The following is a 27,429-nucleotide window of genomic DNA, read 5'->3' as shown; positions in this document are numbered from 1 at the left end:
CTTCATCAGTTTATGCTCATAAATGTAGTTGGTCATATCTAAGAACGAAATTGCGTTGCATCCAGGGTGTACCCCGCCTTCCGCCCGATTGTAGCTGAGATAGGCTCCAGCGACCCCCCGCGACCCCAAAAGGGACAAGCGGTAGAAAATGGATGGATGGATAGCTCGTTGTAGTGCAGGATAAAAGAGCAATAAGGTGCAGATATAAATAGATTTACTGTACAGATAGATATACTGCACTTTTGCATATGCATCTACGTGTACAGATGTATGTTATATTGTCTTTATAGTCCAGCGAGTTAATCCGCTTTTGGGGGTAATTGAGGGGATTATTATGACGCGTTCAAGAGTATTATGGCCTGAGGGAAGAAGCTGTTACAGAACCTGGAGGTTCTGCTACAGAGGCTGCGGAACCTCTTTCCAGAGTCCAGCAGTGAAAACAGTCTTTGGTGGGGGTTGGAGTCTCTACAAATTTTATGAGCCCTGGTCAGGCAGCGGCTTTTTGCGATCTCCCGGATAGGCAGAAGAGGAGACCCAATGATCTTTTCTGCCGTCCTCACCCCTCTCTGCAGAGACTTCCAGTCTGAGGCACTGCAGGCTCCAGTCCAGACAGAGATGCTGTTGGTCAGTAGGCTCTATATAGTCCCTCTGCAGAATGTGGTGAGAATGGGGGGAGGGTGATGTGCTCTTTTCATCCGACGTAAAAAGTGCATGCGCTGCTGAGTTCTTTTTATAAGAGCTCCGGTGTATAGGGGCCAGGTCAGATTGTTAGTTATCTGCACCCCAAGGAACTTGGTGCTGCTTACCATGTCCACTGCTGTGCCGTCGATGAAGAGTGGAGTGTGGCTGTACTGGTGCCTCGTCAAGTCGACGATGATCTCCTTGGTCGTGTCGATGTTCAGGACCAGGTTGTTGGTTCTGCACCAGTCAACCAGATGTTTCACATCCTCCCTGTAGTCCATGTCGTTGTCACAGACAAAGCCCACTACTGTTGTGTCGTCCGCATACTTCACAATGTGGTTAGTAGTGGAATGAACTAACGCAACGACATTTTTTTCTCATCTGTACTGTAAAGTTCAAATTCGAATAACAATAAAGGAAGTAAGTCTACGTCTAGTCTTAGACTTAAATTGGTTAGATCTAGTCTAAGTCTAAGACTAGATCTGATCAGTCTAAATATAAGAGAATGAACTGATGAAGCGTACTTGGATGAGAGGCGAAACGTCTTTAAAGACAAACCAAACAGCCCAGTTGTGATCGATTGAGTGTCCTGACAATACAATGACTTGGATGAAGGAGAACATCCATAGACATACAGTACATAAAAGATTGCCTGTACAGTCAATAATGTCATAAGATTGTGAGTTTGACACTGGAACATATTTCCATTTCCATGATATTTAATGGGAGCATGTGTTTTAAAATATACAGAGCAGATACTGCAGTTGACCACCAACCAAATACCTCATGTGAAGCTTAGAAAATAAGGTAACACCTTGAAATTGTGACGTGGCGCTTTCAAAATGGTGACACTCACCATCCAGAACAGTCGAATCAGGTATTTTCCATAACTGTTGTAGTGCGGCACGTGACCTTTTCCCGGTTTGCAAAGCGAGTAGATGTGTTCCCACGGCTTCCAGCCATTTTGATCCGTAACTCCAGGAAGGTTACAGACTTTCCAAATAATGTGTATCTCGCTGATGATCCACCTCATCAGCTTGACAGAGAACAGAAGAGTAACTGCAGTGACGGGTTACTACACACAGGTATGCAGATCTATACTGATACAGCAATCCATCAATATACAAGGGGCCCAAGTTCAATACCATCAAAATGTTGAAAACTAACCTCGCTGCAAAGCAGATGATGGTTGGAGGTTACTAGGTCGAAGCTGACCATATTCTCAACAACGGTGGGGACCTACAAATAAAACATGCACATGCAAATGAGTACATTTACTGCACTGTAAAAATAAAAAAAAATAAAAAAAAATAAACAGCAGTGCAGCAGGTAATCTTTTTCAAGTCGACATGAATATGTGTCCTAATTAACTCTCCCTCGGGGGCCTCAACTGGTCTAACCTCGCCATGATACTCCCTAGACTGCAATATCCGCAATGAACATTTGACTGGCCCGCTAATAGACTCTACCTTATGACTAATTAAATATTAATAATTGTGTCAGCTGATGGCGAGAGAGATCAGCCAAGAGGTCGAGGGTGGCTGTGTTTTTTCCATGGAGGAGACAAACCTTAGGGTCTTGCATCAATAGTAAGCTTCAGAGAGAGAGAGAGAGAGAGAGAGAGAGAGAGAGAGAGAAAGCGAGAGTGAGAGAGAGAGAGAGAAAGCGAGAGTGAGAGTGAGAGTGAGAGTGAGAGAGAGAGAGCGAGAGAGACTATGGCAGCTAAAGTGGAGATTACATCTGCGCAGGCTAAAAGCCACTAGCCTTCGCTCGCTGTTCCTGGGAAATTAATTAATTAACTATTGACATCAGGAGTGAAAAGTCAGATTATGATCTGGCAATGACTTAATCACCAAATGGGAGAGAAAAGAAAAAAACAAAAGCAGCAGGAAGCTTCCAGGAATTTCTCAATTCTACATTGAGGGAAGTGCAACTGAAGAGTGTCGCAATTATTAATCATTGGAGACTTAAAAACAGCTTTTCTTTGCCACATTTGAAACTGTGTGACAAATACAGTTTTCTCTGGTGCTATTTACTTAGTCAACTTCAGAGAGCCCCAGGCGTCTATTAAGAGCAGTGTCTCCCTTGTATACTCAATTACTTGTGGCGGGCCATAAAAGTATTTAAAAAAATTTTTTTAAATAAAAAAAAAACAGTCAAATAAACTTGCGATACAGTTAGGTCACAATTCACCTTTTAGGTGATATAAGTGCTGCCAGCTCAAAGGCAATCATATTCGACAAAATATGGTCTATGTTATTTGTTTTAAAATTAGAGCTAGAGCAACAGGCTTTGTAGTTAGTCAGAGAGCAGCCGACTGGCCAGGTGGTTCAGAGTTAAGGGTCAATAATGCCTGTAAGTAGAAATACATTTGTCAATTTTGTGCTATTAAAATCTCATATGTTGAAAGTTTGTACAAGTTTAAAAATATTGCAATGCTAATTTTGGTTAGCCTGCGAATAGGCTGGTCCATTGTATGTTAGCATTAAGCTAGCACTATAAGAGCCAACCTTTACTCTTTACAGCTGATCTCAAACAGTGTTGTGGAATTTACATAATTCCTACATGTACTGTATGTGCACTTCATGTGTATATTAATGTATTTTAGTTTTACTGTAACTTCATTTCAACCTCAAGTTGAAAGTTTTTTGTTGTTTTTTTTTTTATCTCAAATTCAAAGGCAGAACATTACATGTAAATAAACCAGGGGTGTACAGAGTGCAGCCTGTGTTACATTGTAGTCATCAAATAAGCAGCAACAATTGGAAAAAAAGAGAAAAACAATAAGTCAAAAGAAAAATATATGTTGACACTAATAATTACCGGGAGTTTTGTTTTTAAACGTATGTATATTTAACACCTTTTAAGTGTTTTTTAAAGAAAATACAGCTGCAATGTTTTACTGATAACATTCTCTATGAATAAATAATGACACTTTTTCAACTCCACTGTAAACTTTACAGATGCCATGTCGGCTCAACATATGATGTGTGTGTGTATGTGTGCTGTGGTAACAATGTGGACGGCAAAACAAAGTTGTAAAGGTGTTGTGATCATTAAACCTTGCACCGTACTTCAATGGGTTATCTCATCGGACTGTTCCAGACAACGTTATGTTGTTTTTGCATGACATGCAAACGACTTCACAAAAACTTTGGAGATTGGGTTTGGCTACCGACGTCAATTATTTCCTTTCAATCCCTACCATTTTGTGACCGTGTGCGAACGCTTGAGCTTCATTCAACTGGAAAAAGTGGCTTCACACTGAGGAAGTTAGCATTTGTGTCATTTTAGGACATTAGAAATGGACGCATGAGTTTGCTTACCTAAGAATGAAGCAAAAATTCTAAGACTATGCGACCAGCTACAGATGGCAATGTAACATAAAGCTGAAGACATGTGTTGATACTGTAGGTTACCATGTTGATCAGAAAGTCTGCAGGTCGCCTCCAGTAGTACACTTCCAATGATGGGGGAAGACTAATTTTTCCCTCAGGATCTTCAAAGTACAACTGTACACAAACACAGCAAATTCTATAATTAAATATGCACTTAAGTTGAAATGTTCTTCGACTTCAAATTACACTGGAAGCGTCTGTCATAGCCTTTGGATCTTCGGGTGGTTTGCCCGAGTCCCATTTCTCCCTGAAGACGTCTGCGTCACTCCACTCGTGCCACACATCCTCCCAGCTCTCTGAGGAAGTTAAAGCTGCAGAAACTAGTCTGAAATTAGGAGAAGTGATATTCTCTCATTGTATTTCCCACTTGGTCAATACAGCATTGCTCACATTGAAGAACACACTTTATTATATCTTCTTAAGGGACAATTAAAAGTAAACTTGGATATGTGCAGCTTGTATAGCAGTATAGCTTTACTATCCAATAAGTCCACACAGAGCCTATTCATTTATAAATATGTGGCAATACAAGGGAGTACACCCAATTTCCTTGATGAACCGCAGCTGGGTAGTGCTAGCAGCATTCATGCGGCCTGTGACCATGGCGCTTGCTACTTGCTATTTCGGCAGTAATATGAAGGGATTGGTACCTTTCAGCTATATATGGTACCGGTAATCGATACCTGTACTCAACGGTACAAAGTTTTGTTACTTTTGGGCGAATTAGTTAATGATAATTGTATTTAATAAAGAAATCAGATTTTTAATGTAACACTTAAAAACGAGCTGATCATGAAAACTGTGCTGTCCAATTGTTGTATTGTTTTTTATTACGAGGGATGTAACAATGTTGTGGATACCGCGGTATTGCGGTTTCAAAATCTTCACAGTAATACCGTGACACATGACGGTATCTAACGAAAACTTGGTGAGTGTAGTTTTTTTCTGGCACTTTTGCTTTGGCGGTCTGAAAATAAACTAAATTTCCCCAAATCCTCTGCACATCGCGGGACCGCATAGTGGTGGCGTGAAGTGCCGTAAAGCGGAGAGAAAGAGGAAGCAGGAAGTAAAGTGTGTTCCACTTTGTAGTAAATAAGAGGTTTTTTTTGTTTTTTTAAGTCGTCTATATCCTTTTAAGTTGTATGCATGTTGCAACAAAAAAACCCTGGCGAAAACAAAACCTCTGTGGCGGAGGTAATATAATGCACGCCAGGTTCGTCTCGAGCGTTCCAAGCCAAAACACCTGCTAATTGACTAGCTACCATCACCCGGAAAAGATGAACCAGTGAAGCTAGGGGTCAATTTGTGGGTATTCACATTATCTATCCATCCATCCATTTTCTACCGCTTATTCCCTTCTGGGTGGCGGGGGCGCTGGAGCCTATCTCAGCTACAATCGGGCGGAAGGCAGGGTACACCCTGGACAAGTCGCCACCTCATCGCAGGGCCAACACAGATAGACAGACAACATTCACACTCACATTTATTCACATTATTAAAAGTTAAAATGTGATTTAAAATTTCTGAGAAACGACGTTTTCCAAACTGATATGAAAAATGTCCACTGTAGAAGGTACAATTTGAGAGACACTAAAGTGTACATTATTGTTTTACACTTGTTACTCTAAATGTTTACATTGTCACTTTAAAATCAAGGTAAACATTAAATTGTATTTATTTTTTTAAATATATGCTTGAAACAGTGGATGTTCTCGCTCAATCATTTGTACTTAAAAATACCTGTTTGTAGTAATAAGTATGATTACAACATTTGAACACAATGTTTGTGTTCAATTACAGTAAGTGGGTTTATCCTAAACACTCCATTTTACACACTATGGCATTTTTAAGTATTTTTTTTCTGGACATATACCACAATAATATCGTAATTGGCCATAATATCGATATAATATCGTACCGTGAGATTTTGATATGGTTATATCACTACTTCTCATTTGTCTCATTTGCAAGTATTATATAGTAAATGTTGTATGCAGTTGCAATTCTCAGACATTAGATGGCAGTAGTGTAACGACTACACCAGTGGTTCTCAAACTTTATTATCTTAGTTTACAGTGTATAATACTACATTTTTATTTAAATAAGTATTTTATTCAAGACAGAAGTTTTTAAGTTTGCACTTCATTAATCTCAATGTTGAAAATGAATATTTATTTTTGGTAACAGAAATATTTAAGATAGAAATATTGCTTCCAAAGGGAGCTCTTAAATTAGTTATTTGAAAAGTATTCCTTAAAAAGTACAATTTACATCAGGTGTAAAAAGAACAACATTATTCAACTTAGAATGTTGCTAAAATTAAGATGCAGTGTATGCATGCAGTGTCATTTCAAACTAATAGTTTTTGATCAAATAAAAGAAAAAAACTTCGAAAAAAATCAGAAGAAATCGGAAAATCTAAATTTTTGTGAAAAAAATCTGAGATTTTATTTTTAGGCCAAATTGCCCAGGCCTAGATGGATGGATGGAAATATATCCATTGTTGGAGCCCTACTGCTGAGTAGGGTTGTCTCGATACCAAAATGTTGGTACCGTTACCAGTACCAAAATGTATTTCAATTATTTTCTAAATAAAGGGGACCACAAAAAAAATTGCATTATTGGCTTTATTTTAACAAAATATCTAAGTTTACATTAAACATATGTTTCTTATTGCAATCGAAGAACAATTTTGTCCTTAAATAAAATAGTGAACAACTTGTCTTTTAGTAGTAAGTAAGCAAAAAAAGGCTCCTAATTTGTCTGCTGACATATGCAGTAACATATTGTGTCATTTATCATTCTATTATTTTGTCAAAATTATAAAGGACAAGCTGTAAAAATGTATTATTAATCTACTTGTTCATTTACTGTTAATATCTGGTTATTTTCTGTTTCAACATGTTCTATCTACACTTCTGTTAAAATGTAATAATCACTTATTATTCTGTTGTTTGGGTACTTTACATTAGTTTTGGATGATACCCCAAATGTGGGTATCAATCCGATACCAAGTCGTTACAGGATCACGCATTGGTCATAATTTAAGTTCTCAAACAGAGTATAGTACCATTTTTGATTCATTAGTACCGCAATACTATACTAGTACTGGTATACCGTACAAGGGTACTGTTGCGTAAATGTCAGTGTATTGCAAACTTATACAGTCGTACCTATCTCCAACAAAAACTGAAATACTTTTTCCCATGACAAAATAATGTAAATCCAATTAATTCCTTCAGGACACTCACATATTTTAACACAAAATATATTGTATAGAGAATATCTAGCAGACGCCGCCTTCTTATTTTGCTTTAAATGATTCTTTGGATTCAATAGTGTTTCTCACCTTCTTCACCAAAGTGCTGGCACACACAACTTTCTTTGGCCCGATGGTGGTTCATTGTGCTATCATACTCAGTAAAAAAAATAATTTTAGTTAGGGCACCCAATTCCGTGGAATGAACGAGGGTAAACAAGTGTTATACAAGATTCAAGAACTCCTTAATTCCGCACTCCATCCAGCTGTATAATCACTCACCATACAGCAATAGATGATAGTTGTCTATTACCTGACACCTTCAATGTTAGCTACCTCTCTTTGTTTATAATGTCTATTTTCTGCTGGATCTACTCTATTTTATGCTGCAGCTGTTACATATACTGTAATATTGTACATGGTAATTGGGATTTGTTATATATTGTATATATTATACAATAATATATCAGTATATATTATATACTGTATATATAATATGTAAATATTACATATGTTATATTTTATATTGCTACTATGGTACATTTTTTGTCTACTTTATACCTTTTATTTTCGCCCTCTTTTTGTGCTCTTGTGTGCATTATCCTTTCCATCCTTTGTAACTGAGCTACTGTGTGGAACAATTTCCCTTGTGGATTATTAAAGTTTGTCTAAGTCCAAGTCTATACACCATGTTTGGCCGTACGATAACGAAGACGGTATAAAAAAATGGGGGCAAACTTTGACGAACATTTTCAGCAAAAACCCAATAATACAACAATGGGGATAGCAGTGTACATCCAAGTTTTTTTGTATTGTATTTTCCCTTGAGAAGATATACTGTCATAAAACAGCTTACTGGAAAGCAAGGGTACTTTTGAAGGATATATGTTGTATTAATAAGTCAGTTAGGTGAGAGACAAATTTGCTACTGAAAACAGCTCGGGGAAATGTGTGGAAAGATCATGCATATTTTGCATCTTGGAGACGTTTCCTCAATATACAGGTGTATTTTAATTATTGAGAGAATCGTGCAAAAGTTACTTTACGTAGAGCAGGGGTGTCAAACTCATTCTCAGCGTGGGCCACATTGCGGCAGGGAATAAGCTGGTTTAACATACACATGGCCCAGCCACCTTGGCTGGCCTCCGTTACGCCAAATTCAACCAAATTATGCAAATAATGCACAGCCTCGCCCAACTATGCCCAATCCCTGAAATTTCCCCGCACATTTTGGCCAATCATCAACATTTTTGGCAATCTAACCAATCAAAATATCTCCCTAGGGGCGATTTTGCCACAACTTTTTGAAAATGCTGCAGTGAAATTAGGCATTTTAGGGCTCAGCAAAAATCTGGAAGTACGGATTATTACACAATTGCACCTTCATTTAGTTATTATCATTGTTGACCAATAAACTGATGGAAATCTGGAATCAGAAGTCAAAATGACAAGCACATATTTTAGTTCGGCAAGTGTAGGGAATTTATATTTGAAAATGGTTTTTAGTGGCTAGAAAAGCTTGGAAAATTGTATCAAAATTCCGAACTGTATTTTGCATGCATTACATTGTTTTTGTATCACAAAGGAAAATCTAATTTTAAACATGTGTATGCTCGTACAACACTTAAAACCTTTAGCATATCAGTATGTGGAATTAAATTATGGAATGGAATAAGCAAATAAATCAAACAAAGCACCAATATGATTCACTTTAAGAGACTGTTCAAACTACAAGTGTTACAAAGTTGTTGTTTTTTTTTTTTTATTGAGACAAAGATTATTTATGTATTTGATATTTGTTTACTTACTAAGGTATATTATTTATTTGTTCACTGTTATGTTACAGAGAACAAGGAAATAGGATACAATTGCTACGGTATGAAAAGATAGGATTAAATAAACTCAGCTTCGTCCTACTCCTTTTCGGACGTGCTGTAATGAAACAACTGGAAATATGTGATGCATTACATTGTATCGTATGCATGTTCCAAATAAACTGAAACTGAACTGAACTGAACATTTGAAATACATTTATCAAGAAAGGTGAAATGCCTTATTGACAAACATTATTTCCAGGCTTTCGCAGGCCACATAATATGATGTTTGGGGCCAGATGTGGGGGTCTTGAGTTTGACACATGTGCTTTAGAATAGAGTATTTTATTTACACCAGGGTTGTCAAACATACGGCCCTTGGGCCGGATCAGGCCCGCGAACAGGTTTTATCCGGCCCGCGGGATGAGTTTGCTAAGTATAAAAATTAACCTGAAATTTTTGAATGAAAGAAACTGCTGTTCTAAATGTGTCCACTGGATGTCGCAATAGCAATTCTTCGTATCTTTGTAGATGATGCTACATATGTACAAAATAAACCACATGATGTTAGTACATCAGTCAAGGAAAATGATCAAACTACATAAATAACATCATGTAATTTGATTTTGATATAATATTTTTATCTTGATAGATTGAAAATTGACACAAGTGAGTTGACTGCTGAACATTATCACATCATTTATTCAGAAAATAAAAACCCAGTTTTCATATGAGTTGGTGAATTGTGTTAGATGTAATACAATGATTTGCAAATCATTTTCAACCCATATTCAGTTGAATATGCTACAAAGACAACATATTTGATGTTCAAACTGATAAACACTTTTTTTTTTGCAAATAATCCTTAACTTTAGAATTTGATGCCAGCAACACGTGACAAAAAAGTTGGGAAAGGTGGCAATAAATACTGATAAAGTTGAGGAATGCTCATCAAACACTTATTTGGGGCATCCCACAGGTGAACAGGCAAATTGGGAACAGGTGGGTGCCATGATTGGGTATAAAAGTAGAGTCCATGAAATACTCAGTCCAATAAGGGTCACCACTTTGTCAACAAATGCGTGAGCAAATTGTTTAACAGTTTAAGAAAAACCTTTCTCAACCAGCTATTGCAAGGAATTTAGGGATTTCACCATCCACATTCTGTGATATCATCAAAGGGTTCAGAGAATCTGGAGAAATCACTGCACGTAAGCAGCTAAGCCCGTGACCTTCAATCCCTCAGGCTGTACTGCATCAACAAGCGACATCAGTGTGTAAAGGATATCACCACATGGGCTCAGGAACACTTCGGAAACCCACTGTCAGTAACTACTGTCGGTCGCTACATCTGTAAGTGCAAGTTAAAACTCTCCTATGCAAGGCGAAAACCGTTTATCAACAACACCCAGAAATGCAGTCGGCTTCGCTGGGCCTGAGCTCATCTAAGATGGACTGATACAAAGTGGAAAAGTGTTCTGTGGTCTGACGAGTCCACATTTCAAATTGTTTTTGGAAACTGTGGACGTCGTGTCCTCCGGACCAAAGAGGAAAAGAACCATCCGGATTGTTATAGGCGCAAAGTTGAAAAGCCAGCATCTGTGATGGTATGGGGGTGCATTAGTGCCCAAGACATGGGTAACTTACACATCTGTGAAGGCGCCATTAATGCTGAAAGGTACATACAGGTTTTGGAGCAACATATGTTGCCATCCAAGCAACGTTACCATGGACGCCCCTGCTTATTTCAGCAAGACAATGCCAAGTCACGTGTTACATCAACGGGGCTTCATAGTAAAAGAGTGCGGGTACTAGACTGGCTTGCCTGTAGTCCAGACCTGTCTCCCATTGAAAATGTGTGGCGCATTATGAAGCCTAAAATACCACAACGGAGACCCCCGGACTGTTGAACAACTTAAGCTGTACATCAAGCAAGAATGGGAAAGAATTCCACCTGAGAAGCTTAAAAAATGTGTTTCCTCAGTTCCCAAACGTTTACTGAGTGTTGTTAAAAGGAAAGGCCATGTAACACAGTGGTGAACATGCCCTTTCCCAACTACTTTGGCACGTGTTACAGCCATGAAATTCTAAGTTAATTATTATTTGAAAAAAAAAAAAAAAGTTTATGAGTTTGAACATCAAATATCTTGTCTTTGTAATGCATTCAATTGAATATGGGTTGAAAAGGATTTGCAAATCATTGTATTCCGTTTATATTTACATCTAACACAATTTCCCAACTCATATGGAAACGGGGTTTGTATAAATAACGACAAATAAAGATAGAATACTATTAACCGCAACATGTAAGTGAAAAAAAACCTAAAAACAACAACATTATGATTTGTACAATTTCAGAAAGTGCTTTTTCTATTTTTAAACAAAGAAAACAATCTGAAGGTGTCTTTGTTTTTAAGTTATCGTGCCGTGATTTTACCAGTCCGGCCCACTTGGGAGTAGATTTTTCTCCATGTGGCCCCTTGATCAAAAATTTGTTTGACACCCCTGATTTACACAATAATGAACTTTTCAACTTTTTTTCAAATTTCACAAGATGCCTAATTTAGGGTCTGGAACTATTTCATTGTACTGGTACTGTATAGAATTGAGTTTCACTGTTAGAACTGAACCACTGAAATGAATAACATTTTCAAGGATATTCTAATTTATTGTATGCATCGGTATTGCTTATCCGTTTAGTTTCTTTCCATCCATCCTTTTTTTACAGCTTGTCCCTTCTTTCCCCTTTAGTATAATCCCCCTGAGCTGTGTTCTCAGTGTGTTCTAGTGTACAGCAGCTAGCTAATGTGAGTGCTAGTGCTAACTCTACATTACCAAGCCAAACTCACTCGGTCTGCTCTTCAGATATTTTGCTGGAAGTGTCGCCCTTTTTCTTCAGCTTTCCTTTCGACATTGTGTCCCTCTTCCTTCCTAATGTACAACTTTACCGTGCGTTAGCTGTCAAAACAAACAGAACAGAGTGAGTAATAAAAGCATTAATTTACAATTTACTGTACAAATTAATGTATCCAATGAGATAATCTCATTGTGCTTTATTAGCTTATATTACCAACTATTGATGATTATGTCGCTAAATTGTAATCAACTGTATGAAGCTAGCAAATGTAACGGCTGAGTGGTCGGTACTGATTAGCCCGGAAGACAAACTCACACATGCTGTGCTGCTTGGAGAAAAAAAAAAGACAACTTGCTGGAAGTTACCTCGTTATTTTTAAAGTATGCCGCTGACAAAGTGTGTTCATTATAAACCCATTTACTGAAAACTAAGGTGTTATTCGACAAGTTAGACGACAACAGATGCGTCGGCGTCCAGCGGCTTCCTATTTACCTGTCTCGAGCTGCTGTTTGCTGTGTTGCCTTGACAACGGGGGCGGAGTTTTGACCCGGCGTCACTGGTTGCTATGAAGCATGGTAGTTTGTGTAATAAATTACAAAACGAGATTATCAATTTTATTAAGTAAATATATATATATATATATATATATATATATATATATATATATATATATATATATATATATATATATATATATATATATATATATATATATATATACGGTGTGAATGAATGATGGGTTCTCACTTCTCTGTGAGCGCTTTGAGTATCTAATGATAGAAAAGTGCTATATAAAATCTAATCAATTATTATTATATATACATATATATATATACATATATAGTCAAGGTTTCTGTGGTTTATCCATTATACAGTGCTCAATACCGGAGTACATTAGGTGAGAAAAAAACACAGAGGCTATTTCATCCCAACAAGCCTGTTTCGCAGGTTTCTCTGCTCTTCGGGGGATTTTTCCCTGAATTCATATATACAGGAGTGTCTCCGAAAATTAGAATATTGTGATAAAGTTCTTTATTTTCTGTAATGCAATTAAAAAAACAAAAATGTCATACATTCTGGATTCATTACACATCAACGGAAATATTGCAAGCCTTTTATTATTTTAATATTGCTGATTATGGCATACAGCTTAAGAAAACTCAAAAATCCTATCTCAAAAAATTAGAATATTTCCTCAGACCAAGTAAAAATAAAAAGATTTATAACAGCAAAACAAAATCAAACATTTGAAAATGTCAATTACTGCACTCAGTACTTGGTTGGGAATCCTTTTGCACGGATTACTGCATCAATGCGGCGTGGCATGGAGGCAATCAGCCTGTGGCATTGCTGAGGTGTTATGGATGCCCAGGATGCTTCAATAGCGGCCTTTAGCTCATTTGCATTATTGGGTCTGGTGTCTTTCAGCTTCTTCTTCACAATACCCCACACATTCTATATGGGGTTCAGGTCAGGGGAGTTGGCAGGCCAATCGAGGACAGTAATGCCATGGTCAGTACACCAGTTACTGGTGGTTTTGGCACTGTGGCCAGGTGCCAGATCATGCTGGAAAATGAAATCATCATCTCCATAGAGCTTTTCAACAGATGGAAGCATGTAGTGCTCTAAAATCTCTTGGTACACAGCTGCATTGACTCTGGACTTGATGAAACACAGTGGACCAACACCAGCAGCTGACATGGCTCCCCAAACCATTGCTGACTGTGGGAACTTCACACTGGATTTCAAGCAACTTGGATTTTGCTTCTCTCCAGCCTTCCTCCAGACTCTAGCGCCTTGACTTCCAAATGAAATACAAAACTTGCTTTCGTCTGAAAACAGGACTCTGGACCACTCTGCAACTGTCCAGTGCTTCTTTTCCATAGCCCAAGTCAGACGCTTCTAGAGATTTTAGAGCACTACATGCTTCCATCTGTTGAAAAGCTCTATGGAGATGAGGATTTCATTTTCCAGCATGATCTGGCACCTGCCCACAGTGCCAAAACCACCAATAACTGGTGTACTGACCATGGCATTACTCCAGGGGCCCAGGCTTAGACAACCCCCCCCACCCACCCGTCGTTTACCTGTATCTCACCTTTTTTGTAAGGGCCGCCGGAAGTTGGCAGACCCGTCAGCGAGCCTGTTCTGTCTCCCTGAAATGTTTGAAGTAGGATTGTGCTGAAAATTTTAAATTCCTCTCAGGGATTAATAAAGTATTACTGATTCTGATATATATACACTACCGTTCAAAAGTTTGGGGTCACATTGAAATGTCCTTATTTTTGAAGGAAAAGCACTGTACTTTTCAATGAAGATAACTTTAAACTAGTCTTAACTTTAAAGAAATACACTCTATACATTGCTAATGTGGTAAATGACTATTCTAGCTGCAAATGTCTGGTTTTTGGTGCAATATCTACATAGGTGTATAGAGGCCCATTTCCAGCAACTATCACTCCAGTGTTTTAATGGTACAATGTGTTTGCTCATTGGCTCAGAAGGCTAATTGATGATTAGAAAACCCTTGTGCAATCATGTTCACACATCTGAAAACAGTTTAGCTCGTTACAGAAGCTACAAAACTGACCTTCCTTTGAGCAGATTGAGTTTCTGGAGCATCACATTTGTGGGGTCAATTAAACGCTCAAAATGGCCAGAAAAAGAGAACTTTCATCTGAAACTCAACAGTCTATTCTTCTTCTTAGAAATGAAGGCTATGCCACAAAAACGTTTGGGTGACCCCAAACGTTTGAAGGGTAGTGTATGTATATATATATATATATATATATATATATATATATATATATATATATATATATATATATATATATATATATATATATATATATATATATATATATATATATAGTACAGGCCAAAAGTTTGGACAAACCTCCTCATTCAATGTGTTTTCTTTATTTTCATGACTATTTACATTGTAGATTGTCACTGAAGGCATCAAAACTATGAATGAACACATGTGGAGTTATGTACTTAACAAAAAAAGGTGAAATAACTGTTTAGGTGACGACCTCGTGAAGCTCATCGGGAGAATGCCAAGTGTGCAGAGCAGTAATCAGAGCAAAGGGTGGCTATTTTGAAGAAACTAGAATATACAACATGTTTTCAGTTATTTCACCTTTTTTTGTCAAGTACATAACTCCACATGTGTTCATTCGGTTTTGATGCCTTCAGTGACAACCTACAATATAAATAATCATAAAAATAAAGAAAACGCATTGAATGAGAAGGTGTCTCCAAACTTTTGGACACACCTGTACTGTATTTATATATTTGCTGCATTCCAACATGCTAAATTCGTTGGTCACTATTATTTTGTATTAAATGTTGCCAAACTGTGAAGCTAATTAGTCAGTCAAACATCCAAACAGACCAAAGCACAGTGAGGAAGATAAATACATTTAATCAAGACAGCATCTCTCTTTTACCATATTTTTTGCATGTAAACCTAAGAAAAAAACACGACAGTATACTTTTTTTTTCCTTATTCTAAGACCTAAATGATCCATGAGGTCTGATGCATTAAAAAAAATCATCGCTATTGACTTAACTGCAGAGAGCAGCAAAAAGAGGCCACTATTGGAGGAGTTGCAGTACCATGACACACAAAAACACATTGTTAATACTTAACTGTTGTCTCATGTTAGACAGTAGCAAAATCAAAGAAAGACATGAGTGCACTTTATTTTTTAAGAGGCATTAATTGCAAAAACACCTAAAAGTGAAGTGTGTAATCAATACATTCTACGTCAATACAAATAAAAGGCAGCGAGTGGTGTTTTCTGGATAAAAAGGCACAATGCTGAGCCCTAAACCTTGTTGCCAGGTAAAGTCCAGGGGCTAACAAGGCAATTTCAAGTACGGTATTTAAGGTTTTGTGTTAATGGTGGATTAAACAGAACGGTTCAGCAGTATGATAGAGGCTATTGCAGTATTTTTGAAAAGCATATATTCTGCTGTAGGAAAGGCTAGAATTAAAAAAAAAAATTAAACAAGAATGGGTCCTTCTGTACAGTTAGCGTTTGCCATATTTCCACCGTGGCTCGCGCTTAAAGGGCTGTGGACCTGTGTGTCGTCTTTACGGTTAAAGGAGTGAGTGTTAGCAGCAGCCCGGTTTGCTCTCAGCCGCCACGGTCTCCTGGTCTAGTTTGACGCGGTCTCCGTTGCTCTCCTCGTAGGGCAAACCCTTGCCGTTTGCCAAGATGCTCTCCACCAGGAATCGTGCCGCTTCATCCACATTGATGTTGTCCTGCGGGAAGAACACAGTAAAGCCTATTAACAACTATTTCAATGAAAATTACAGCTGAACGTGCTTACTGTATGTCGGCGTCGACATACATGCTCAATCGACTTTGTAGACATAATATTTGAGAACCAAAGGGATCATATCTATGAAAAATATGTTTATGTTAACATGTATTGTAGTTAGGGCTGTGCAATAAAACAATGTTTTTTCTCTCAAATTGCGATTCGATTTTTACACATTAGAACATAATGCAATAATTGACTTTCAAAAATATATGGCTTCATGCAGACAGACTCGCAGCTTTTGTCTAAATCGGGGTGTCAAACTCATTTTAGATCGGGGGCCACATGGAGAAAAATCTACTCCCAAGTGGGTAAAATCACGGCACGATAACTTAAAAATAAAGACAACTTCAGATTGTTTTCTTTGTTTGAAAATAGAACAAGCACATTCTGAAAATGTACAAATCATAATGTTGTTGGTTTACACTTACATGTTGCGGTTAATAGTATTCTGCCTTTATTTGTCGTTAATTATACTTTCTGAATAAATGTGATAATGTTCATCAGTCAATAGATTTTCAATCTATCAAGATAAAAAAATAATATCAAAATCAAATTAAAGGATGTTATTTACCGGTATGTAGTTTGCTAATTTTTCTCGACTGATGTACTAACATCTGTATGTACTATTTTTTTTACATATGTAGCGTCATCTACAAAGATACAAATAATTGCTATTGTGACATCTAGTGGACACATTTATAACAGCAGTTTCTTTCAGTCAAAAATTTCTGCTCATTTTTATACTTAGCAAACTCATCCCTTGGGCCGGATAAAACCTGTTAAAACCTGACAAAACCTTAAGTTTGACACTTCTGGTCTACATCATGATCTTAAACTGAAGAAATAACCAAAAAAATACAGTGTTTATAATGTAATGTAATCACATATAGTCAATATATAATAATAATGCAAGTAATCATTTAAAAGTATATCAACTTTTATTTCTCATTACTGTAGAATCGTTTATCGTTGTACTGTAATTGCAAGGTAAATAACTTTGTTATACTAAATAAATAAACAAAATATTAAATGTACTCTCATTTGTCTGAGCAAAAATTCAACGTAAACAAATATTGAACATTTTAAAGTGCAGTTTTTTTCCCTGTTAGAAAAAACTAGGTTGTTTTTTTGCCATCGCGGCATTCTCGCTTGTTCATTCATGTTGATGGGCGTATATTGCCCACCCGATTTGAAGCTGAAATATTCCCACTATGGGGCACTTGGCTTTGTAATAATATTGCTTCCTCTTCATTTTTGTTACTTTGCGGCACTTCTCACTGTCAAATTGCGAATAGGGAGGCTCTCTGTCCGTGCTTCCTGTATTTGAAACGCTGGCGGTCTCGCTCACCGCCCACCGAGACAAAGATCGTGGATGATTGAAAAATTAATTCTACTGTTAAAAAAATGCGCTCAAGTGCTGAGAACGATGCACCGAGTAAGACCTCCTCCTTACTGTTTGAAGCGAGAGGAGGAAAAAACGTGAAGCTCAACAATTCTGATTGGCCAACATGTCTGTCACTCAAATGGCGATGACGGCGGAGAAAACAAAACCCTGCGCCTCTTGTAGTTAAGTTATTGCACTAATTAAAACCTTAATGTCGATTCGATGACGATTAAAACATTTTCCTCGATAGAAATATGGGGCAATTTCTGTTTGATTCATTTGTCCACCTTACAGATGTAAAAATAGCCTGCTAAAGGCGTTAGCAGCTACAACACCAGCACACACTGCAGTCTGCGGCACAAAGATAATATAACTTGGTGAACAGGAGGTCTCACTCAGGGTAATGAGAGTGACGTTAAAGGTTTTAAACAGTAGGGATACAATGAATTATAGCTAACAGGTAGTGTAAAATGTCCACAACAAACTTAAATGCCTGTCAGAAGTGTTGTTTTATGGTTTGTATACATTTGAATGTTGTCTTGTTTTTAGCATAGAACATTTTTTAGCATAATGAGTGTCTTTTTACTAAAAAATACTAATGAAAAATAAAGGTTTATTGCATTTGAAAGGGATACTTCCATTATTATTATTGTTATTGCTATTATTATATTATGGTTATATTAGTGCTTAATTTGGTCTCAAAATAATGCGGACAATAATATTGTATATGTATATATGTGTGTATATATACACATTATATATGTACATATGTATATATATATATATATATAAAAAAAAAAATATATATATATATATATATATATATATATATATATATATATATATATATATATATATATATATATATATATATATATACATACAATCGTGTTTAAAAGTTTACATACACTTGTAAAAAAGAACATAATGTCATGGCTGTCTTGAGTTTCCAATAATTTCTACAACTCTTATTTTTTTGTGATATAGAGTGATTGGAGCACATACTTGTTGGTCACAAAAAACATTCATGAAGTTTGGTTCTTTTATGAATTTATTATGGGTCTACTGTCCAAATCTGCTGGGTCAAAAGTATACATACAGCAATGTTAATATTTGGTTACATGTCCCTTGGCAAGTTTCACTGCAATAAGGCGCTTTTGGTAGCGGTAGAAAATGGATAGATGGATGGATTGTACTTGAAACGTAAAAACGATAAACATCAAGTTTCCCGACAAATTACAATTATTATGGATAGCGCAGCTCACTTTTTTACCACTATTAATTTTTAACACTTAACCCTTAACTTTTTTAACTGCTTTTAAATAAAGGCTTATTGCATTTGAAAGGGATACTTGCATTATTATTATTGCTATTATTATATTACGGTTATATTATTGTTTATTTTTGGTCTCAAAATAATTCAAACAATAATATTGTTTATATATTTGTATAAATTAACAGCTCTGTTACATGCAGTCCTGCAGCGTGTTTACTTGTTAACATCTAATACGAATATGAGAAATGTGCATAAAGTAAAGCGTGTAAAAAACACAAACGCAAACACCAGCATTTGTGTTATTTTCTTTAGGGAGGTAACTGTCGCTTAAGTTTCACACTACACTATCAGCCGTGAATTGCAGCAAATCCACTCACCTGGGACTCCAGTTTCTTGTTGCTAGGCAGAATTGATGTAGTACAATCATTTGTGCATTGAAGACCAGTGAAAAAGTTAGTATAAGTGAGTCCAGACCAAAGAAAGACAAACAGACTCTATAGTGTAGTGTAGGGTTGTACAGTATAACGGTAATAGTATAGTACCGCGATACTAATGAATCATATTCGGTACTATACCGCCTCTAAAAAGTACCGGTCCTTCACCCGTCGGCGAGGTGTTGCAATTACTTCTAAATCACTAATTCTTGTCTCCATGTCGACAAACATAATAGAATAATTTCAAGCATCATCCCTGTAGGACGAGTGATAATTGGTCCTGCTACACGACACACCACAGCACAGTGGAGTGGTGTCATATTTGCAGCGTGTTAAAAATGCCCTAAGATTGGCAAAAACAAGACTTCACCATATACATTCTTTGACCATCAAGACGATAATTTTATATAGAGAAACCATACTAACCAACAATGTTTTGGGAGAATATTTGCACCGCAACACAACATAAACACTACATAACTAATTCCCAGAATTCCCTGCAGCACCAACTCTTCCGGGACGTGACAATATAAATAAACACCATTGGTGGATCTACACCTAAAAACCACTGTCATGATACCAAGTGCAATCTCGTATCTGGTCGATACTACTATGATACATCGATATTTTTTTATCGTCACAAAATCTTTTTTCCTTTTTTAAAAATTTATATTATGATTATAAACTCAGGAAATACATACCTGGACACATGAGGACTTTAAATATAAGCAATGTATGATCCTGTAACTACTTGGTATCGGATCGATACCCAAATTTGTGGTATCATCCAAAACTAATGTAAAGTATCAAACAACAGAAGAATAAGTGATTATTACATTTTAACAAAAGTGTAGATAGAACATGTTAAAATAAAAAAATAACCAGATATTAACAGTAAATCAGGGGTGTCCAAAGTGCGGCCCGGGGGCCATTTGCGGCCCGCAGCTAATTGTTTACCGGCCCGCCACACATTCTATTGTAAAAATAAAAAAGAACAGTGGAATGAGGTGAAATCTAACGAGAAAAAGTTGCAATGTTGACACAAAAGCTGCCATGCAGGCTGTTTTTTTTTTCTTTTGTCTTTCTTCATTTTTTTTTTTTTTGCCATTGCTCAAAAAAAAAAAATAATGACAAAAAATCCATGTTATAATGAATTATTTTCAGGGCTCCAATTACTTCAAATATTTCACTTTAAAATGTCTTATGTGGTAAATATTGCATATATTGTGTAGTAGCCATATAAAAACATCAAAGTTTTTTTTGACAAAAGCGCATAAAACAAACAAAATAATAGTTCCAGCATAAAATCGACACATATATCTGAAGTTGATCTCGTAACTTAAGTGTTGAAAGTAAAAGAAAAACCTAATAAAAATGTATCACTTTATGAGTTGATCACCTTTTGGATCCCGAATATATTTAGTGATTTTTTATTTAAAATAATAATCTGACTTATTTTTTAACATTTTAATGACTGAGACCCTTTATGGTCCCCGGGACCCCTAAAGGTGAAATAAATTTAAAAAATGCATATATTTTGTTATTGTTTGAAAAGGAAAAATATCAAAATGGCCCCCACATGCTCTAATTTTTCCGTGTGCGGCCCTCAGTGGAAAAAGTTTGGACACCCCTGCAGTAAATGAACAAGTAGATTAATAATTAATTTTCTACCACTTGTCCTTAATAATAGAATGATAAATGACACAATATGTTACTGCATACGCCAGCAGACTAATTAGGAGTCTTTGTTTGTTTACTTACTAATAAAAGACAAGTTGTCTTGTATGTTCACTATTTTATTTAAGGACAAACTTGCAATAAGAAACATGTTTAATGTACCCTAAGATTTTTTGTTAAAATAAAGCCAATAATGACATTTTTTGTGGTCCCCTATATTTAGAAAAGTACCGCAATACATTTTGGTACCCTACCGGTACCAAAATATTGGTATCGGGACAACACTAGTGTAGTGGTTCACATAGGTACCAATCCAGTGTTCTCCATCTGCCAGGTTACTTGTAAGCCTCTCAAGTTTATCACCTGTCAAATCTCACATGCTTCCATCTTTAAATGAAGTGCTATGTTTGGACAACAGCTGGGAACTGAGCCTGAGGTCCGCTGACACAAAGTGAAAACACTTTTTTTTGTCCTTCACATTGCGGCCAGCAGCTGTCATTCTGTGTGTTGACGCGCTAATGAATCCTAATGATCTTTTCCCAGCAGCCCCGTCTCAAGTCATTCACAGTTGATCCACGGAAGCTACAGCGGGTCGTCAGCAATGGAGTCATATGATCAACGTTTTTGCAGCGTGCAACCTCCTGACTGACGGAAGCTCTCCTCATGACAGGAAGCACATGAATGACCGTGACTGAATTTCGAGGGATTGCATCGGTTTGAAGCGGCGACTGTACTTCCTACGCAGCGGCACGTCACGCCCACATGCTCACATGACGCACGCCCCAAAGTGTGTGTGAGCACAAGACGAGGAAGCTGCAGGAACAAAGAAAGTAAGACTTAATAATACACTGTTGCGTCACTTTTGTTCCAACAATAATACAACAGTTCTTCTGAGGGGGGATCATCTATTAATTGATGTTTACGAATTGATGCAAAATGATTGATTTGAGAAACTGGAGCAAATTGTAGTGCACTACTTGGCTGCCACCAGCAGAGGCACTGTTGATTCTAACTAGTTGGCTTTCTAAAGACGTAGACTATCAATCTACGATACTGAACATCTCTTACATGCAACAGTATTGTGGTTCAAATACTGTTCATGTATATGAATGCAGCATCCATCCATTTTCTACCACTTGTCCCTTTCGAGGTCGCAGGGGGTGCTGGAGCCTATCTCAGCTGCACCCGGGCAGCATATAAAATTATATTCTAAAAGTACTGTTGTTAATATTCCTATTTTGGCGCTTTCTCATCTTGGTAGGCACACATTTCTGACTCGTTTTACAATTGTTATTTCTTTGTGTTTTAAGTAATTTTTTCGCTTTGTTTTTGCTTTGTTTCTGTCTCATCTCTTCTTGCAATCTCATTAAATTTTCATCTTATCCACATGTTTAGCTTTCTTGTCAGTTTTTTGTTGGAATTTAAGTTTCTTTTGTGTCTTCTTGTTGCCCTTTTGTATTTGTTTCCTCATTTCCCGCTAAATTTAGGTCACTTTTTCACACTGTCGCTTAATTTTTGTTTGTTTTTATTTACATTTTTTGCCTGCTTCCACAACTTGTTTTTCCCCCTTTTCATTGCTTTTTGCTTTTCTTGTCTTTTTTGCAAAAGTATCAAATTGCTGCACTTTGTCCACTTGTTTTGCTTTCTTGCATTTTTTTAAATGCAGTTTTAATTTTTTTCCCTTATGTTGTTGGCTGTTTCTATTGTCTTTTTTTTTTAGTGCAGGCAAACAATAATTTTTTAAATAAGACTAATCTAATTTCAGTATTTGGATTATTCACGATTAATCACAGAATATTATTAGCATTCACAATTTAAATTAACTTAAAAAGACCTCAATGTTTAGACATAAAGGCAAATTTATTGTCAGAATGTCATACATGAATTAAAAAAAATATAACTGTAGAGGTGTCTGGCTGTGAAAATTATACAAAAAAAACGTAAACATTAGCAAAAAAAAAAAGTAAGCACTTTGATGTTAGCGTGCAAAATGCTAATGATAGCACGCTAACAGTTAACATGTGTCACATTCCAAGTTGTATGACTCTAAGGTGTATGGCTGCGGAATTACACAAAAAAGTGTAATATTAGCTGGAAACGTTGTAATGCTAATGTTAGCATACTAGCATGCTAACGTTAAGAAGCTAGCACGTGACTGGGTAGGAAGAAATACCAACATGAACTATTTGTTGGTATAAAAATAGAAAGTAGCAAAAAATCTAGCACAAAACATTAGCATGCTAATATGACAGACGCTAGCAAAAAAAAGTTAGCATGCTAACGTACTCACAAGTATGCTAGCAGTTCCTGTCTGAATTTTCAGTATCTTTTTTAAGCAGTTTTAGACACTTCCTCATCTTGCCATTACACTTCCTTTTTACTTTCTCATCTTTTTTTAAAGAAAATGTATTCCATTTTCTCATCTTGTTACACTTTTTTGCTTCTTCTTAATTCCGCAATTTCAGTTGTTTTTGCACTTTGCTTACATACCGTATTTTACGAACTATAAGGCGCACTTAAAATCCTTTTTTTCCCCTCAAAACTCAACGTGCGCCTTAACACCTGGTGCGCATAATGTACGGAATAATTTTGGTTTTACTTACCGACTTCGAAGCAATTTTATTCGGTGCATGGTGCAATGATAAGTGTGACCAGTAGATGGCAGTCAAACATTAGAGATAAGTGTAGACTGCAATATGATGGCAATATGACTCAAGTAATCAGCACCAACATTGTATATGTTCCATTGAAAATATACAACATTACACACGGCGCTCAAAAATCGATCAAAATGTTTTAGCACGACTTTGGTAAGCTATGAAGCCGCACCGCTTGATGGATTGTTGCCGCATTAAACATACGAGTGTTATTATGGTGTAAGACATATTATTTGGCGTTTTTGTTTTGCAATATTACGCAAAAGCAACTTTTCTTACCTTCTGATACCTACTGATCTGTATTTGGGATCTGCATAAATCCTGAAAAATTGCGCGCTTCCGCCTTTGTAATCCGTGACGACACCGTAGTCGATAAGCTTCTTCTTTTTCTCTATCTTCTTGTTATGGGACATTCATCCTCCGCTTTTGCCATTTCTAATATAAAGTAGTCTAAAGTTCTTACTTATATCTAGGGATGATGTTTGATAAGAAATTATCGAGTTCGAGCCTATTATCGAATCCTCTTATCGAACCGATTCCTTATCGATTCTCTTATCGAGTCCAGATAGGTTGTTGTATATGGAAAAAAACACAATATTTGGTTTAACAAATCACTTCACATTCCCTACTGCTCGCTACTATAGTATTACCATATCTGAGTTATTGTGCAGAAATGTGGGGAAATAACTACAAATGTGCGCTACATTCGTTAACCGTGTTACAAAAAAATGAATTAGACTGATACATAATGTTGGATATAGAGAACATACAAACACTTTATTTATTGAGTCAAAAATATTAAAGTTCGATGATTTGGTAAATTTGCAAACAGCTAAAATGATGTGGAATTAAATGATGGAATGGATGAAGTAAACAAGTTAAACATTGTACTGATATGATCCACTTTAAGAGGTTGTTCAAATGAATAGTGCTTACAAAGTACAAAGAAGAATTATGAGAAATACTTTCAACCTTATTGAAAATAAGATATTCTTCATCTCAGTATATTAATAATGACTGAATTAATTAATTACATATTATAAAACTGTTTTATATACTAATTCACAGATATTTTATTATAAAAAGGTCAGTAAATGATGTATATATTTGTAAACACTCTGAAGTGGGAAAGGGGTAGGATTAAACAAGCTTTACTTCTTCCTACTCCTGTAAAGTGAAATGATATGAAACTGTGATGTATTATGATGTGGTCTGATCATGTTTTGTTTAGTTATGTTCTGTTAGTTTTGGGCATCTTTAGTTGTTTTGTGCACTTCTGGGTTTGTTTTAGTCACCATGGTTACTTATTATTTTCACCTGTCTTGTACGCGCACCTGTTGCTCATCAGAAACTCTATTTAAGCCTGCCTTTTCCGGTCACTCGTCGTGGATTCATTGTTTGCATTTGCAACAGTTACGTTGGCATTCTGGTTTTCAAGCGCATGATTCCTGTGCTAAAGTTACCTTAGCTTCTAGTATTCCTGTGCCAAGTAAGTTTTTGCTTTAGCTTCTCGTGCGAACGGCACGCTTTCCTTTTGTTTCGTTCCTGTCTGTTGTAATGTGTATGATTTATGAGAAATAAATCATCTCCTACCTGCACGCTTTCGTCCGGAGCCGTCAGTTTTGCGTCCCGGGAACGAACCGCAGCACGCCGCACCCCACCGTGACAAATGACTGAGCTACGTGACGTCATTTCTTGTGATGTCACACGGGGCATTTCTTGTCGGGACGGGAGTCGTTCCCAGGGATTCGAATAAAGAAGCAACTCTTTTTCTTTACTATGGTGGTCTCGATAACGGGTACCGGTTCTCAAAAAGGGATTGGAGTCCGAGGACTCGGTTCTTTTCTTATCGAACAACCGGGAAAACCGGTTTCGAGCATCATCCCTACTTATATCTGTCAGTAAACTCGCCATGAAAGCTCTAAAACATACCGGTATAGTGAGTTTACATTATTCACCCAAGGAACTTTAGTTATTAGAGAGTTCTGGTCAGACGGTTTTTCACGAGACACATTGTTGTTGCACTAGTGAGCCATGGATGAGGAGATGCTGCTCCGTTATTGATTGAAGTAAAGTCTGAATGTCATTAAAACAGTTAGCTCCATCTTTTGACACTTCTTCCACTCCCGTCCTTGCACGCTACAACAAACATGACGGGGAGAAGACGCTGTCGAAGGTGAGCCACGTAAATAAGACCGGCCACAAAACGGCGCATCCGGAAGCGATTGTCAAAAAGCGGCTTGAAGATGATCTGTAAAACATAATCTATGCAACATTTTGACCAAAGAACCACCATTACATGTTATATAGACCACAAGGAAGTGTTTTACATTTAGAAAAAAAATTAAATAATATGACTCCTTTAATGTGCCCTACAATCCAGTGCACTTTATGTATGAAAAAAGATCAAAAATAGACCATTCATCGGCAGTGCGCCTTATAATCTGGTGCGCCCTATGGTTCCGTTTTTTTAAAAACTTTTTCATTCAGTTTTGCCTTACAAACGTTGAGACAACATGAGCAAGTGTTATTTCAAGAAGCACACCTGATGATTATAGGTAACACCACACACACTTGTGTTATAAGGGTTTTGCATATGTGTTCTTTAAGTACTATAAAACATGGCCTTTTAGCCCTTCATATTTGATTCTTTGATATAACTAGAAAGAAACAGAAGTAACCTACATGAATATTAAATAAAGTATGAAGTTTACATTGTGATTCAGTTTACTTTGCCAATTCTGTCCACATACAGACAAGTGTTCAACTTGCTAACCCCCAAACACACCCAACACCATGACCAAAACACAATTATCTCTCAGATGACCTCTAACCCTATTAGGTTTGGGCTGCAGCATCAATCAATGTCATGTGATAATATATCCTAGCAGACACGCCCCCAAATAATCTTGAAGCTGGGTGGTTAAAAAGCTGTCCTGAAGACATTGCGTCTGGGATTGTTTAACCAAGTCACACATCGACATGTAACTGTTTCACAACTGCCGGCCACATTGTCGCCAGGAAAGGAGAAGCTTCCCCCCAGAAGGAGGATTTCAGTCTTACACGAGGGGAAGTGGAGACGTCACGCTCATTCTAACAACAGAAAAAGTCTTCACAAGCAAGACATGAAGAATTCCAATAGAATTCCAATAGACTATGCGAGGATCAGCTGGCTGTTCTAGTTAGTCTCAAATGTTAGACTCATCCAACCATGTCTTCATGCAAATCACATGAGAAAGGATGTCTGCAAACTGTTCCCACAAAGTTGGAAGCATAAAATAAGAATCAACCCAAGGGTGATTGCACAATAATGTAGTGATAAAGTTGAGTTAAAAACAAAAGGTAGAGTACAGTCAAACAGAATCCATCGTAAAATGTTTTTAACTGTACAGGCAACGTTTTAAGTTAATATTTTCAAAAGTCATACACATGTAAAAGGAAGTTAACCACTGTAAAAAAAACAACAACAACTATAAGAGCTAAAAATGTTACACATAATTACGAATGTATACTTCAAGGCTAAGTGCAGCTAACAGCTTAGCACACAATAGCATACAAGCTAGACATACAGTACTTATAAGGTGTCCTTATTTGAACAATTTTGCAGTCTAAAAGACGACATTTATCAATATAAATAAGTATTAAATAATCATAGTT

The 27,429-nt window shown here is 36.8% G+C and overlaps 2 protein-coding genes across 6 annotated transcripts in view; both read right to left on the bottom strand.

Annotated features, from left to right (window-relative positions):
- Nucleotides 1-12,544, bottom strand: part of adgb (androglobin) — a 148,064-nt gene extending 135,520 nt beyond the window's left edge. For 2 of the 5 annotated variants that reach the window (XM_062044593.1, XM_062044597.1), the window contains exons 1-6: nt 12,223-12,320; nt 12,002-12,110; nt 4,266-4,404; nt 4,101-4,193; nt 1,849-1,920; nt 1,538-1,717 (exon numbers count right to left, since the gene is read on the bottom strand). In XM_062044593.1, coding sequence (XP_061900577.1) covers nt 1,538-1,717; nt 1,849-1,920; nt 4,101-4,193; nt 4,266-4,404; nt 12,002-12,066 — 549 coding nt within the window. In that variant the 5' untranslated portion in view covers nt 12,067-12,110; nt 12,223-12,320. The other 3 variants (XM_062044596.1, XM_062044595.1, XM_062044594.1) reach the window with 3 other exon arrangements.
- Nucleotides 12,545-15,415: 2,871 nt separating this feature from the next.
- The window catches only part of rab32a (RAB32a, member RAS oncogene family), a 48,966-nt gene continuing 36,952 nt past the window's right edge, over nt 15,416-27,429 (bottom strand). Inside the window, exon 3 of the mRNA XM_062044592.1 lies at nt 15,416-16,282. Within this exon, the coding sequence (XP_061900576.1) occupies nt 16,133-16,282 (150 nt within the window). The 3' untranslated portion in view covers nt 15,416-16,132. The remainder of the gene's footprint in view (nt 16,283-27,429) is intronic.

The sequence above is a fragment of the Entelurus aequoreus genome, linkage group LG04 (genome assembly GCF_033978785.1).
Source record: "Entelurus aequoreus isolate RoL-2023_Sb linkage group LG04, RoL_Eaeq_v1.1, whole genome shotgun sequence".
NCBI lineage: Eukaryota > Metazoa > Chordata > Actinopteri > Syngnathiformes > Syngnathidae > Entelurus > Entelurus aequoreus.
Note: the sequence above shows the minus strand (reverse complement) of the source record. Positions and strands in the feature narration are given on the sequence as shown.